General features: G+C 37.7%; 1 protein-coding gene across 1 annotated transcript in view; it reads right to left on the bottom strand.

The window, feature by feature from the left end:
• Window positions 1–16,246, bottom strand: part of CNGB3 (cyclic nucleotide gated channel subunit beta 3) — a 158,980-nt gene that overhangs the window by 142,003 nt on the left and 731 nt on the right. The window contains exon 2 of the mRNA XM_017521803.2: window positions 12,851–12,932. Within this exon, the coding sequence (XP_017377292.1) occupies window positions 12,851–12,932 (82 nt within the window). The remainder of the gene's footprint in view (window positions 1–12,850; window positions 12,933–16,246) is intronic.

The following is a 16,246-nucleotide window of genomic DNA, read 5'->3' as shown; positions in this document are numbered from 1 at the left end:
ATTCCATGTTCATGGTTAGGAAGAATCAATATCGTGAAAATGGCCATACTGCCCAAAGTAATTTACAGATTCAATGCTATCCCCATCAAGCTACCAATGACCTTCTTCAAAGAACTGGAAAAAGACACCTTAAACTTCATATGGAACCAAAAGAGAGCCCACATAGCCAAGTCAATCCTAAGCAAAAAGAACAAAGCAGGAGGCATCACACTACTGGACTTCAAACTATACTATAAGGTTACAGGAATCAAAACAGCATGATACTGGTACCAAAACAGAGATATAGACCAATGGAACAGAACAGAGGCCTCAGAGGCAACACCACATATCTGCAACTATCCCATCTTTGACAAACGTGACAAAAACAAGCAATGGGGAAAGGATTCCCTGTTTAATAAATGGTGTTGGGAAAGCTGGCTAGCCATGTGCAGAAAGCAGAAACTGGATTCCTTCTTGACACTTTACACTAAAATTAACTCCAGATGGATTAAAGACTTAAACATAAGACCTAATGCCATAAAAACCCTGGAAGAAAATCTAGGCAAAACCATTCAGGACATAGGCGTAGGCAAGGACTTCATGACCAAAACACCAAAAGCATTGACAACAAAAGCCAAAATAGACAAATGGAACCTAATCAAACTCCACAGCTTCTGCACGGCAAAAGAAACAGTCATTAGAGTGAATTGGCAACCGACACAATGGAAAAAATTTTTGCAATCTACCCATCCGACAAAGAGCTGATATCCAGAATTTACAAAGAACTGAAACAGATTTACAAGAAAAAAACAAACAAGCCCATTCAAAAGTGGGCAAAGGATATGAACAGAAACGTTACAAAAGAAGACATACATGAGGCCAACAAACATATGAAAAAATGCTCATCATCACTGGTCATCAGAGAAATGCAAATCAAAACTACATGGAGATACCATCTCATGCCAGTTAGCATGGCAATCATTAAAAAATCTAGAGACAACAGATGCTGGAGAGGATGTGGAGAAATAGGAACACTTTTACACTGTTGGTGGGAGTGTAAATTAGTTCAGTCATCGTGGAAGACAGTGTGGCGATTCCTTAAGGACCTAGAAATAGAAATTCCATTTGACCCAGCAATCCCATTGCTGGGTATATATCCAAAGGATTATAAATCGTTCTACTATAAGGACACATGTACACGAATGTTCATTGCAGCACTGTTTGCCATAGCAAAAACCTGGAACCAACCCAAATGCCCATCGATGATAGACTGGATAGGGAAAATGTGGTACATATACACCATGGAATATTATGCAGCCATCAAAAATGATGAGTTCGTGTCCTTTGTAGGGACATGGATGAATCTGGAAACCATCATTCTCAACAAACTGACATAAGAGCAGAAAATCAAACACCGCATGTTCTCACTCATAGGTGGATGTTGAACAATGAGAACACATGGACACAGGGAAGGGAGCACTACACACTGGGGTCTGTTGGGGGGAAATGGAGGAGGGATGGAGGGTGGTGATTTGGGGAGAGATAGCATGGGGAGAAATGCCAGATATAGGTGAAGGGGAGGAAGGCAGCAAATCACACTGCCATGTGTGTACCTATGCAACAATCTTGCATGTTTGTCACATGTACCCCCAAAACTAAAATGCAATAAAAAAAGAAAAAAAAAATCTAGAGACAACAGATGCTAGAGAGGATGTGGAGAAATAGAAACACTTTTACACTGTTAGGAGTGTAAATTAGTTCAATCATTGTGGAAGACAGTGTGGCGATTCCTTAAGGGCCTAGAAATAGAAATTCCATTTGACCCAGCAATCCCAGTGCTGGGTATATATCCAAAGGATTATAAATCATTCTACTATAAGGATACATGCACACAAATCTTCATTGCAGCACTGTTTACAATAGCAAAGACCTGGAACCAACCCAAATGCCCATTGATGATAGACTTGACAGGGAAAATGTGGTACATATACACCATGGAATATTATGCATCCATCAAAAACGATGAGTTTGTGTTCTTTGTAGGGACATGGATGAACCTGGAAACCATCATTCTCATCAAACTGACACAAGAGCAGAAAATCAAACACCGCATGTTCTCACTCATAGGCGGGTGTTGAACAATGAGAACACATAGACACAGGGAGGGGAGCACTACACACTGGGGTCTGTTGGGGGGAAATGGGAGAGGGACAGTGGAGGGTGGGGAGTTGGGGAGAGATAGCATAGGGAGAAATGCCAGATATAAGTGAAGGGGAGGAAGGCAGCAAATCACACTGCCATATGTTTACCTATGCAACTATCTTGCATGTTCTTCAAATGTACCCCAAAACCTAAAATGCAATTAAAAAAAAAAAGGCATGGTCTTACTCTGTCACCCAAGCTGGAGTGTGGAGTGCAGTGGCATGATCACGGCTCATTGCAGCCTTGACCTCCTGGGCTAAAGTGATCCTCCTACTTCATGGATCACTGGAACTACAGGTGTGAGCCACCACACCTGGTTAATTTTTGTATTTTTTGTAGAAATGGGATTTTGTCATGTTGCACAGGCTGGTCTTGAACTCCTGAGCTCAAGCAATCTGCCTGCCTCAGCTTCCCAAAGTGCTAGGATTATCAGTGTGAGCCACTGTGCCTGGTAGGCCATTTCTTATAAAGCCCCGTGGATATAAGATGCATCTTATACCTCCTCTAATTCTCATTCAAGCTACAGCATATGTATTGCATTTTCAGTATTAACTTTTCTGCTGGGGCCAATGGAATGACCAACTGTTCTGCAATAGTTCTTTTTGTCCATTCTTAATAAGAATGTTTATTTAACACCATAACATTTGGATCAATTTAATTCTAGGTAGATCTTAGCAACTTACCAGATCTCTAGATATTACCAAGCCTTTCTAAAATAACACTGCCTCTATTTTGACAAGCCTGGGATATTTATACATTAATTTCAGCCTAATTTGATTTGTGGATAAGCATTTAATTACCAAATAAATCCTCATTAATAGCTTATTGATGAAGATAAGAAACCAGTTATGTCCTATTCTTGGATTCAAAGCAGAACAACAACTTAAAAAAAAAAACAACAACCCATGAAGACTTAAAACAAAAGAATGCCTGTCAACTGTAGTTCAGTGTGGGTGTCTTTTTATCCATGCAACATGTTATTTGTTTGTGGAAACAGATGGTCAGAGTGTTTGCATCATCCTCATCATGAAAGAGAAATCTAAAATACAAGGAAAATCTTGCTCTGGCATCTGGGTAAAGTGTTGTCAACTGCACAATGTGCTTCTTCCCAGCTTCACACATGGACAGCAGGATTCTCAACTTCATAGCTGCCCAAATGAATAGTGTAAGTCTTTCTGCCAGTGGGGCTGTTTGTACAATGTATAGCAATTGCCAGATCTCATCAGTACACTTGGTCAAATTCTACTCTGGAATGTGTGCCTGTGGCAGATAGTGAAATCTGGAATCAAAGTGTTCTGACATGGTTGCTTTTATCAAATGTGCAAAAATAAGTACTATTGAGTTTGCTCTCCACACGCCCAGCTGATTCCATCTTGAGCCTGGCAGTGTCTGACACTGGGCCTGTGGAATATACTTCCAATCTCCTTGGTCCCTTGTAGCAGCACAACATGCTGTAGCAGCACACACGAGCAGATGTGAAACATCTGCTTCTCTCTTCAGGTGAGGAAATAAGTGATGTGGAAATCCATTAACCTTCCACATTTTATCAGTGACATTACATAAAGGCTAGAAAGGAGGGATTCAAAGAAAGAACCTAATATGGGAATAAGGTTGTAAATTAAAAAGGCACTCAATTGGCTTGTTTTGAATAAATATAAGAAAAGCACAAGACTTGACAATGCCTTAATTGGTTGAAATCTTTGGTGTGTGGGATGACATTACTTTGGTCAAATGTCTAATTCTTAGGACATCAAATAAATGTGGGTTCTGTCTCAAAAATAAATCTTTTAGTAGGAGCCGCCAGTACCTGAGCAGATGTTAGATGCATTAATAAAGACACAGTCTGAGTACTTTGATTAGATGCATAAATGCTACCATTATTTTCATCTAAATGAACATTTGGAGTTAAGGAATAACAGTTTTAAGAAGCGTATGCTTAATGATGATTTTCCAGGGCCTAAGATTGCATTTTTCACTCAGCTTGTGGTTAATTTCAGAGTTGCTGGATTATCTAGTGTGCTTAGAATAATTTTAACTATAATACTTTAATCACACTTGAAATTTTATTATATCTTTGTAGATTGTCAAACAACATGGAGGAAGTTGACAGGCATTACAGCAATGCACATAAAATGGAATCTGAGTGTTTTAAAATGGCATTCATAAAAACAGAAAAATGGCATACTTTATATTAAGAGGCATACATGTAATTTCTAAAAATTCCAGAGAAGGACTCAGAATGGATGAGAGTTCTGGAAACCATCTCATATAAGAAATGCTTTGAGGAACTTAGGGTCTTTTGGTAAAGGATTTAAGATTAGCTGGTGACCTAATAGCTATTTCAAATTCATGGAAAGGCTGTTACATAGAAAAGAAAATAGATTTATTCCATTAGTCTAGAAAGCAGAAGAATGACTTATCAATGAATTAACAAAACAGACATGCAAACCCTTCAAACATTCTAGCAATTAGTCTAAACACAAAATGCATTGATTTGTGATTGCCAAAGGCCCTGTTGGCTGGTGGTACTTAGGAGCCTCCAGCCAATCTAAGCCTGTGCTAAGGGAGCCTGTGCTGAGGTAGGATAGGGTCTTTGCATGAGGTCAAAGCTTAGGTGTCCTCTAGACAGCCTTAAAGTGCTCTAAAGTCCTGAAGTGTCCTTTGTATTTAGGAAGATTTTTGACTTAGGATACATCATCACAAGTAAAGAAATGTGCAAATCACCAAAGGAAAAAGAACATGGATTCATCTAAGGTAGCTTGGTTACTGTGTTAGGTTGGATGAATCTGGTCCTCTCTCAGTGTCATGCTAGGTTTCAGGGACTTTTTAAAAACTGAGATCTATTCATCTAGAAAACACATTTTTTATATAGGTATTAAGGAGGGTTACCAGTGCTGGATACCGAACAGAGACCTGTAATCCCTACATAACTAATTCTCTGGGTGACTCTGGATAAGTCGCTTTTCTATAACAGTTTCCTCATCCATAAAATGAAAAATACTTTTGTCCTGGGAATTTCTGTGAGGATTAGATAAAGACTCCCTTTGAGAAAAATGCAAACACAAAGTGTTCCATGAGCCAGACTGGAGTAAATTGCTTAGAAGAAAAAGAAAATAAAAGGTACATTAACTCAGGTCTTCATAGCACTGACGTATGTGGGGCATGATGCAATGCCTTTCATTTGCTTAACAGAGCCCAGGAACCAGAAAATTGTAATGTAATTTTCCATAAGTCAGCTATATTCTTTGGCAGAAAGAAGCCTAAAAGCACAGCGTTTAATTGAATTATGCAAATATATTTAAATCATGCAAACTACAACAAAAAAGGCATTTTAAAGGAAAAAAAATCCATCCTATCCACATTGGTTAGGGTCTCTTAAGATTTTAGCTTATGAAACACGTAATGACAGTAATTTTATCAGTCAGAATCTGTTCTCTATTCAATATTTAAAACAGGGTATGCTTTCTATGCCAAACTTCGCTCTTTTCAGTGAGGGAGCTTTGTGCTGTGTTACATGCAGGAATGGTTACCGATCATGCACGTGCTGGGCACCTAATCTCAAGAGGGTAGCCTGTCCACCGCTGGCTGGCAACCCCAATGGTGGCCTGAAGGGCTCTGTTCAATGGGGGAAAAGTGGTTGTTATCCAAGTCAGTCAGACTACTCCTTTTGGAATTTGGACTGGAAAATGAGTAAATGGAAATGAGAGCAGTCCAGAGTAGATACACAGAGAAAACAGCAGTCATGAGAAATGAAGCCCTATTCATTGTGAGGGAAAGGGAGAAAAAGTAATTAGCTCCTAGGCTGCCTCAGTCTGAAAGCCTCCCCCAAATGGCTTTTCAGCTCCAGTTATCCACAAATTTTCTTACAGTGAGCCCCTGCCACTCAGAGAGTCCTGATTATGTCTCTGTCCCTTGACAAACCAGCATACTTAGGAATTTTCTTCATCATTTCAAACTAGAAAGCATGTAATATTTATCTTTTTTCTAGGCTAAATTTTCTGAAATGTCATGCCAACTATATTCATTTCTCAGTTCTTTTATTTATCATCATATCAGGTATCACTTTTTAAGGATACTTGTGATTTTTTGCCACATAAGACTATTTTTATTTGGATGATAGAAATAAATATGTTGAGTCTTTTTTTTATTTAAATTTTTATTTTAGATTCAGGGGATGCATGTGTGGGTTTGTTACATGGGTATACTGTATGATGCTGAAGTTTGGGATATGAATGATCCTGCCATACAGATAGTGAGCAGAGTACTCAACAGTTAATTTTTCTTTTTTTGTTATTATTTTATTTTTTATATCCCTCTAAGGTGAAACAGTTAGTTTTTCAATTATTTCCCCCTCCCTCCTCCCTCTAGTAGCCTGCAGAGTCCGTTGTTCCCATGTTTATGTCCATGAGTACCCAGTGTTTAGCTCCCACCTATAAGTAAGAACATGTGGTGTTTGGCTTTCTGTTTTTGCCCCAATCTGCTTAGGATAATGGCCTCCATCTGCATCCATGTTGCTGCAAATGAAATGATTTCATTCTTTTGTATGGCTGTGTGGTATTCCATGGTATATATGTGCCTCCTTTTCTTTATCCAATCCACTGTTGATGGGCACTTAGGTTGATTTCATGTCTTTGCTATTGTGAATAGCACAGCAATGAGCATACAAGAATGCATGTGTCTTATGGGTGGAACAATTTATTTTCTTTGGAATACATACCCAGTGATGGGATTGCTGGTACAGAATGGTAGTTCTGTTTTAAATTCTTTGAGAAATCTGCTTGAGTAGTTTTGATTAAAAGTTGTATATATTTTTTAGGAGGATGTCTCTATTCCCACCTTATCCTTTGGCTGATAAATAGGACTGAAAGTTACAGGGAGTGGACTATAGAACTAAAATTAGCCATATTAGTACTGCTTACGCATGCCAATTGAACTGGTTGATCTTACACAGAGAAGTCTTTACTGCTTTTTGTAAAGTAAATTTCAGTAGATGGCCTAGTTGTTTTTCTATTCCACACAGGACACATTAAATTGTATTTGCTAATTGTTACTGCCAAGGACTGAAGAGTGATTTCTTATTTAAACACTTACTACCTTTTCTGAAAAACTGGGCTTTATTTTATATTCTTATTTATGGTTTAAGAGACAGGGTTTCTTTCAGTCAGCCACACTGTAATGCAGTAGCATGGCCATAGCTCACTGCAACCACAAACTCCTGGGCTCAAGTAATCCTCCCTCATCATTCTCCTAAGTAGTTGGAACTACAGGCACATGCTACCATGCCCAGCTGATAAATAAAAACTTGGAAGGATAGAGGTCAGGTCTCACTATGTTGTCCAGGTTGGTCTCAAGAAATTCTCCTGCCTTGGGCTCCCAAAGAGCTGGGATTATAGGCATGAGCCACCGTGCCTGGCCAGCTTTATTAATTTTTTTTAGAGCAGATTTAGCTCCAGAGCAGTTTTTAGCTTTAGACTGCTGCCCAAAATGAGAGTTGGCTGAGATGTAGGCTGGGCCAGTTTGGAAAGAGGATAGAAACCTGGGCAAGGCTGGAGGCACCTCTGTAGATCTGGAATTGTGCTAGACTTGGAACTTAGGGGTCTTGGCTGTGGAAAGCTATTTGGCAAGCACTTCCAGGGAGGCCACCCTACTTGCAGTCTGTTTACAAAACAAAGACTAGGATGGAGGTTATGAGCAAAGAGGAATGGAAAAGTAAGAGGATCACTAAAAGCATTGACAGATGCAGAATTTTGCCCAGGGATTTCATTGTTCATCAATACAGACAACATCACATATCTACCATATGGGTGGTTAGAGGTCGCAAAATGGTCTTGTAGACTGAATTTGATAAGAATTCAGTTATTTTGTTCCCAGTGATTTAAGAAAGAGAATAAATATTTAAACACTAAAGAAGTCAACATTTTAAAATTGAGATCTTTCAAATTAACATTTGTGTTTCTGGTTTCTCTTGACAAGTGTAACATCTGGCAGCATTTGACCTGCATCCCCATGTGACAGTTACTGGTGGAGCTGAGTAGCCTCTGATCTCTTCAGACAGGGCATGAATGAATGCTCCTCATTTATGCTATCTGGCTTCTATCAGGGTTGGGATTTATCAACCTCCATGAGAAATGCTTTGTATATATTAACTAATTTAATTCTCACTCATAACCCAACACTGATAGCAGTATTGTCCTTATTTTATACATGAGCAAAATGACATGCAAAGATGTTAAATGCCTCAACTAAAGAGTTAGAAAGTAGCAGAGTTATGATTTGAATTTGGGGGTGTCAAATTCTCAAATGCTCTTTTTTGGATATAGTATACTGTCTTTACTATGAATTTACATTATTGTAGGAAAACTCAATTTCATTTTTTAAATGGTTGCATTTTATATTTTAATTTGGAATCATCTTAAAACTGTATGTGTTATAGTTTTCCATTGCTGCCGTAATCAATTCCCATAAAAGTAATGGCTTAAAGCAACACAGCCTGTTGTCTTGTAGTTCTGAAAGTCAGAAGTCTAAGACATTTGAAGGGCTGTGTTCTCCTGGAAGCTTCAGGAGAGAATCCATTCCTTGTCTTTTCCAGCTTCTAGAGGTCACAGCACTCCTTGGGTCCTGGTCCCTTCCCCCACCTCCAGAGAACATCAATCCACCTCTGCTTTCATTGTCCCATCTCCTGCCTTTGACTCTCCTGCTTCAGTCTTATAAGAACCCCTGGATTCCACTGGGGCTACCTGAATAATCTGTGATAATCTTCCAATTTCAAGATCCTTAATAACATTAGCAACTTTCTTCCATGTAAGCTACCAAATTCTTAGATTTTACAGATTATGGTGTAGACATCTTTGGATAGCCATTAATCAGCTTACCACACTGTACTAGCAATGGGCACTCAACTTTGACCCACTTCTACACAAATAATGTCACTTGAAAGCACCACAAGCCACTAGGTAAATTGCTTACATTTCCTCTACTGGTACGGAGAAATTTATTTAAAGAAGCATTTAATGTAATATAAATGAAGTAGATGCCTAAGAAAGATGATTATAATCAAAAGAGGACCTTAGTAAGTTATCTTTATTTGAATCCAAAATATGTTGTGTTCTTCATTTCCATGGTAGATAGAAATTAAACCATGCTCTGCAGAAGATAAGGGTTCTATAATCAGAAATCAACATCTGCAGATTTTATGACATTGCACCTGCATGTTTTGAAGTGAACACAAAAATATCAAGCACATATCAGAGGCTATCTTTAAACACTAATAATTTTGCTTTTTCAAGACAAAATATCTTAAATATAACTGTTATTCCTATTAAAGTCTTTGGAGACATGCTAAGTCTGCAGATTTAAATGAAACTACTTTTTACTTCTACTCAAATAGCTCCTCTGTTAAATGAAACTTCCACAAAAGAGTTTTTATTACCAGCTATGAAAAACTTAAGTTTAGAAATACACTTTGAAAAAAGTACAACAAAGATAAGAATAAGCTTGTTTTTCAGAGGTGTGATCCTTGGTTTTATGTAAAGTTGTATTTTTCTGTGCAAAGAACTGTAGATTTAAACCATTACTATTACAAAGTAACTCAGAAAAACAGAATTGTAGCTTGAATTATCAGAATGTTTCTCTCTTCCTCAGCACTTCCATGTGTTAATCACATTTTGCCGTATGCATTAAAGATTGTTGCATAATCTTCAAAAGAGCCTTCACCTTTTAAACAAATTCGAAGATTGAATAATGGTCTTCAATTACAGATAAAACAAGGCAAGACCACATTTTTTACAATGTCCTCTTGGTATATGATTTTTACTATTTGTGGAAGTTTTATATATATGAATTTGGATCAGATAGAGTTTTAGGATTATTAAGTGCTTTCTTCTTTCAGTGAAACATTATCCTAGATATTTTAAATCAGATAACCTAGCAGTTGAGCAGTCTAGCTTTAGTCATCAGTTATGAAGTATTATTATATTGCTTTCATTTTGAACAATGTGTTGTAGAACATTTTTTTATTTCCCCACTTACTCCTTGGGTAAGTCAATGCTGATTGTCTATTTGGAAAATACTGTTTTCCTATCTTTGTGGCTGAGATAAAAATACAGAAGAAAGATAGTGGCAAAAACACCTGGTCTATGTATGAACAAGTATTCTCTACATTCTAAACTGCACAGTGAAAACACAGACATGCTTTTCAAAATAAGAAAATAAAGTCAAGAAAAGTAAAGTGAATTTTCTTCCCTTTAAAAAAAATTATTTGTAAGTAGATAGAAGGCTATAAAAAGTATAAATATGAATTAATTTAGGAAAAATCAATATCTTTATTTATAATATTATCCTCCCAAATGAATACATATTTCCCTCCAGTTATTTAAGTTTATTCTACATATCTCTGTACAATTCAGTTATTTTCTTCATATAGATCCTTTCCTTTTCTCCTGAATAGAAACAGTAAGTATGAGGGTGGGGCCATTTGTTGAGTGGTCCTTTTTTTTTTTAAAAAAAGTTTTCTTTATTACACAACAGGTTTAATGTAGCATTCCCAAATTAAAGTAAGATAGTACTGAAATTTGGTATTATTTAAAAATTGAAAATTTCAAAAAACCTTTTATTTCAGGTTCATGAGTACATGTGCAGGTTTATTATATAGGCAAGTTTTATGTCATGGGGGGTTGGCATACAGATTATTTCATCATCCAGGTAGTAAGCATGATACCCTATTGGTAGTTTTTCTGTCCTCACCCTCCTCTCATTCTCTACCCTCAACTAGACCCTGGTGTCTGTTGTTCCCATCTTTATGTCCATGTGTACTCAATGTTTAGCTCCCACAAGTGAAAACATACAGTATTTGGTTTTCTGTTCCTGTGTTAATTTACTTATGATAATGGTTTCGGTACTTTTACTGTGGGGATATTGCTTGACAGGAATTTGTTTATTTGAAACATTTCTTATGATTTGTTTTTAAATTTATAATCTTGCTTGTAATTTTTGTGTATTTCTTATTTTTCTTCCTTAAAGATGGGACATTTGGGCTAGTAAAAGCTCAGTTGTGCCCCAGTTCCAATATTTGTTTTAGTACAAATAGAAAGTCATTAACAATCATCATACACAGGCTTTGTCTAATGGATGAAAAGTAAAACATTTGTGTTAGTTTTATGGCAATAATTTTATTTTTATTATCTAACAAAACACTCTGTTCTAGTGATTTACCTATCATTTTTGTAGTTTTTTGGTTAGGGGGTAGTGTTTCTACTGGGGAGAAGTAGGATAGAGGGTCTAAAAAGGGGGGCTGATAATAGATCACATTAAGTTCTACAAAGTCAGGTAGAGGAATTTAGATTTTGTCATGCAGGCAATATGCAAGCACGTAAGTTTCTTGAGCAAAGGTTGAGATCAAAGTGGTGGTTAATGGACAATAATCTGCTAACAGTGTTTGGGCTGGGTAACGGGGGGAGAGATGGATAAAATAGAGTTCTAAACAAAAACAACCACTTAGCCCAGGAGTAGTGCAGACATGAGCTACTAATAAGGGCCTGAGCCAGGACGGTATTGCTGAGCCTGGAAGGAAAGGAAATGGGTGTCAGGGTCCTTATGAAAGGAGATTTGGTGACTAATTTTCTTTACAGGACATCCTAGATAAAGGAATAAAGCCCAAGCGATATTTTGAGGTGGGGAGACTGAAAGAATGATAGTACCAGGGATAGAAATAAATCAGGAGAGGGGGCTGGGCACGGTGGCTCACGCCTATAATCCCAGTGCTTTGGGAGGCTGAGGCAGGTGGATCATGAGGTCAAGAGATCGAGACCATCCTGGTCAAAGTGGTAAAACCCCATCTTTACTAAAAATACAAAACAATTAGCTGGCCATGGTGGCGCGTGCCTGTAGTCCCAGCTACTCGGGAGGCTGTGGCAGGAGAATTGCTTGAACCTAGGAGGTGGAGGTTGCGGTGAGCCAAGACTGTGCCATTGCCTGGGTAACAAGAGCGAAACTCCAACTCAAAAAAAAAAAAAAAAAATCAGGAAAGGGAGTGTATTTGTAGGGGAAGATAAGGAATTTAGTTTTAGACATGCTTTCTCTGTGATGCAGCACAATATACAGGCATGTACATCTAGTGGTGATTTGGAAAATATTGCTGACAGTCTTAAAAAAAGAAATTGACCTGATAGGGACTTAGAATCATCCCTGTAGAAACAAGTGTGGTAGCCTTAGGAGATTAACCTTCTAATGGAGAGAGTTTAGCAAGAGGGAGCAGAGGTGTGAGTGCTAAACCTTTAAATGCGTTCAATCCACATTCATTTTAGTGTCTTTATATTGCTTCTCAATGTCTGGAATCATGTTGTTCACAATGTGCTTACTTATCTGTGATGTGTTTCGTTTTCTTTAGACTACAAGCTCCATGTGACCCCAGACTCGGTCCATGTTGCTCACTGCAACTCCAGCCCATAGAACAGTGCCTGGCACATGGCAGCTAATGAAAAAACATCTATTGAATGGACAAATGAGTTACTGAATGAGGATATATAGTTTTTGAGACTATTCAGATCTTCAAATAACCTCAGTGTGACCCTAGATAATTTACCTACTCAAGAACAAATGTTTCATTGGCCAACACATTTCAGAGAAATATGTATTTCACTTTCTAGGTTTTATTTGGAGATTGCATTCTGACCTTGTATGTTGGTGTGTGGCTCTTCAGACGTGTCTGGAGTTGACTTGGTTTTGAGAGATTTCTCTTCACTTTTGTTTTCTTCCTTTGAAGAAAAAAATAGAGATTGCATGTGATGAATTTACATAAAAATGAAGTTGAAAGTAAAATGTAACACCATTTTCCACTCAATTGTCAATCGGATCATTAAAATGGACTGTTCATGAGGCACTAAAAGTGATTCTTGCACTTAAAATGGGCGTTCTTGGCCTACTATTGAATAATCAACCTCAGCCTCCACAGCTTGTTAGTCACAGGATCCCTATGGTTTTTTACAGTATGGACTCTGTGTTTCTCATGCTCACATCCCTTCAGTTCTGCTGTTTACTTCCCATAGGCCTAGCATTGGTCTAGGTCTTTAGTGGTAGAACTTAAAACAGTGGAGAGAAGGCAATTTGGTCCCATTCACACATGGCCCTCTTTCTTCTCTCCATGATTTCATCTGCTTCTACTTCATTATTTGTCTGATCATCTAAGCTTTCCTTTGAAATGTCGTTATGTCACACTGCACATGGCCAGTGTATGCCTCAGGCTGTTCCTACAGGGGCAGAGTGAACCAAAATATGAGATTAGAATATAGAAAGATTGACTCCCAAGCTATGCACAGTCTAGAAGGGGAAACAAACACACAAAAATGTTAAGTGCAAAAAAATGTAGGTGATGAGACAGCGTCTGTAGAGGATAAGGATGGGGCATAAACATGAAGTGGTCAATTCTACTGGAGTAGAAGGGAAAGGAAGGAAACTATTCCAAAGAAAGTGACTCTTGATTTTATGAAGATCAGATTTTTGTTTTCCACATGGAGAAGACTTAGAAAACATTCCAGACAGATGACCCAGGTTTAGCAAAAGCCAAAGGCATGACCCCACATAGGTGGGGAGAAGCTACAGTAGGAGCAGCTGGATGGGGCAAAGGGTGAGTAGATGAGGCTTGAGGCTAGGCAGGGACCAGAAGGACATTGAGAGTCTTGTGTGCCTGCTATGGAGTTTTGACATTATTTTTAAGCCTTGTATGTCATAGAAACATTTAAAACTAAAAAATAAATTAATTGGCTGATTTCACTTAAGCCTCACAATAACCATATATGTTAGGCAAGACAGCTATTATTATTAATATTATTGTTATTGAATATGAAATTGATTAAGTGGCTAGTTTATATGAACATAGCTAGAAAGGTATAAATCCAGGACTATTTATAAACAGTGAAAAGCCTTCTGACTTCAATCAAGTCTTTTTGCATTGTTACAATGACGATGTTATTCATAAACTTTTCTGTTATGGTCTTTATGTGTATACATATGTAGATTTATGTGAACAGTGTCTTATTCTGGGGCAAGAGAGAGAATTTGGATTAAACTGATTTGCAGTTCTTGAATTATTTTTCATGGATAGGTGGGAATTACCCATGACATTTTGGTTTGTAAATGAGCTCTTTAAATGACTCCTTAAAAAGCACAATATACATTGATATATTTATTCCTAGATATTTTCTATAAGACTCTAATCATTTATTCATAGTTCAGAGGCTTATTGTTTAAATGCCATTTAAAAGATCAAATTCCATGAAAGAAAATAGGATTTTAACTTTCTGTCATTTTTAACATTTGGCATATTTGAAATTGAAGATAAACTATTTTTTCCTATACTCACATGTTCTTGGAGGAACAGATGCAAATAATTCTTCAAATATGAGCTTTAAAATATAATGTGGCAGTGACCCATGCCTATAATCCCAACACTTTGCGAGTTCGAGGTGGGCAGAACACCTGAGGTCAAGAGTTTGATATCAGCCTGGCCAATGTGGCAAAACCCCGTCTCTACTAAAAATACAAAAAATGAGCCAAGTGTGGTGGTATGCACCTGTAATCCCAGCTTCTTGGAAAGCTGAGGCATGAGAATCGTTTGAATTTAGGAGGCAGAGGTTGCAGTGCGTCAAGATTACATCTCTGCAGTCAAGCCTGGGTGACAGAATGGGATTCTGTCTCAAAAAAAAAAAAAAAAGATATAATGTGATGCCAGTAGACTTCATGATTAATACTCACCACATATTAAGGCTGTTAGAATAGCATGGGATATACCTAAGTAGTGCTCTACCTGTGCCTAATCTAAGTACTTCTCCAGTATTCCTATTTTGAAAGGAAAGACAACTCTTTAATAAGTTTCTGTTCTTTTTTTTGCCTTCTCTCTAACATCTTTTTATCCTGTAGGCAAATATCTTAAAGGGTTGACTCAACTAATATCCCTCCTGTTTTGAAGCAGTATAGCCTAGTGATTTGGCTCTCAGGTGCTGAAGTCAGATGGGACTTGGTCCCAATCCAGGCTCTGCCATTTGCTACCTGTGTAAGCAGCGAATTATAATAGGACCTGTGGCTGTTGTGAGGATTAAATACAGTAGTACTAGAAAAGGGCTTAGCACCTTGCTTGGCACATGGCAATTGCTGTTAGCTACAATGTTCTCTAAGAGAATAAAATATTAGCTGTTAGCTGTTTTTATGTGCTCTTTGGGAAAATAATCACAGTAGCCAGGAGTTAACCACGAATGTAGTGACTTTCCCAGAGCAAAATACAGCAATACTAGCTGAAGGGAAGTACCAGCTCAATATTTGTGACATTGTATGAGTTTTTAAACACATAAATAACTTTTAGTGTGTGATTATTTATTTCGGCATAAGAATTAGAAAGAAGTCAAGGGCGCTCTCACGAAGCAATACTAACACAATCTGCCTCATCTCCTCTCTACTGCAAAGCAATCAACATTAATCAGAAAAGGAAGGAAGGTTTTCCATGGCCAATGTTAAATAATCTCAGTGTTGTCTATCCTCTAGGCTCATTTAAACACGAACCATTGGACCATGCTCCCCTAGTCCCTGAGGAGCACTCCTCCTTGTACTTGACATCTCTCTTCCAGCTCTTTCAGAGGGGAAAATAACTATTGCTCTAAAAATCTTTTGTAGCTCTTTTAGGTAATTCTAGTGAGTAATTCATGAAAACTATTCTCTAGGTAGTTTTAAGTAAATATTGCTCTTATAATGACGGCTTGGACTTAAACCTGTCACAGAAACACAAATAATTAATTATAGTAATAATGGCCACTTGCAAAGTACCTACCATGTGCTTTATATATTGTCTCTAGTTCTCACAACAAAGCAGAAATTATCATATACATTTTACAGATGATTATACTTGGAACTTGTGAAACGTTGTGTGTAAAGTAAGATTCCCCCACTTTGGCAGTACTAAAATTTTGTAGTGTATAATTCTAAGTTTTAGAGGGCTGTGCTGTCCATGATAGGATGTTTAGCAGCATCTGCAGACTTTACCCACTAGATGACAGTAACATCCCCACCCTGGAACGTGGCA

This window comes from Cebus imitator, unplaced genomic scaffold (assembly GCF_001604975.1).
Source record: "Cebus imitator isolate Cc_AM_T3 unplaced genomic scaffold, Cebus_imitator-1.0 Scaffold22, whole genome shotgun sequence".
Taxonomy (NCBI): domain Eukaryota; kingdom Metazoa; phylum Chordata; class Mammalia; order Primates; family Cebidae; genus Cebus; species Cebus imitator.
The sequence above is the reverse complement of the archived record's forward strand: the minus strand, read 5'-3'. Positions and strand labels throughout refer to the sequence as shown.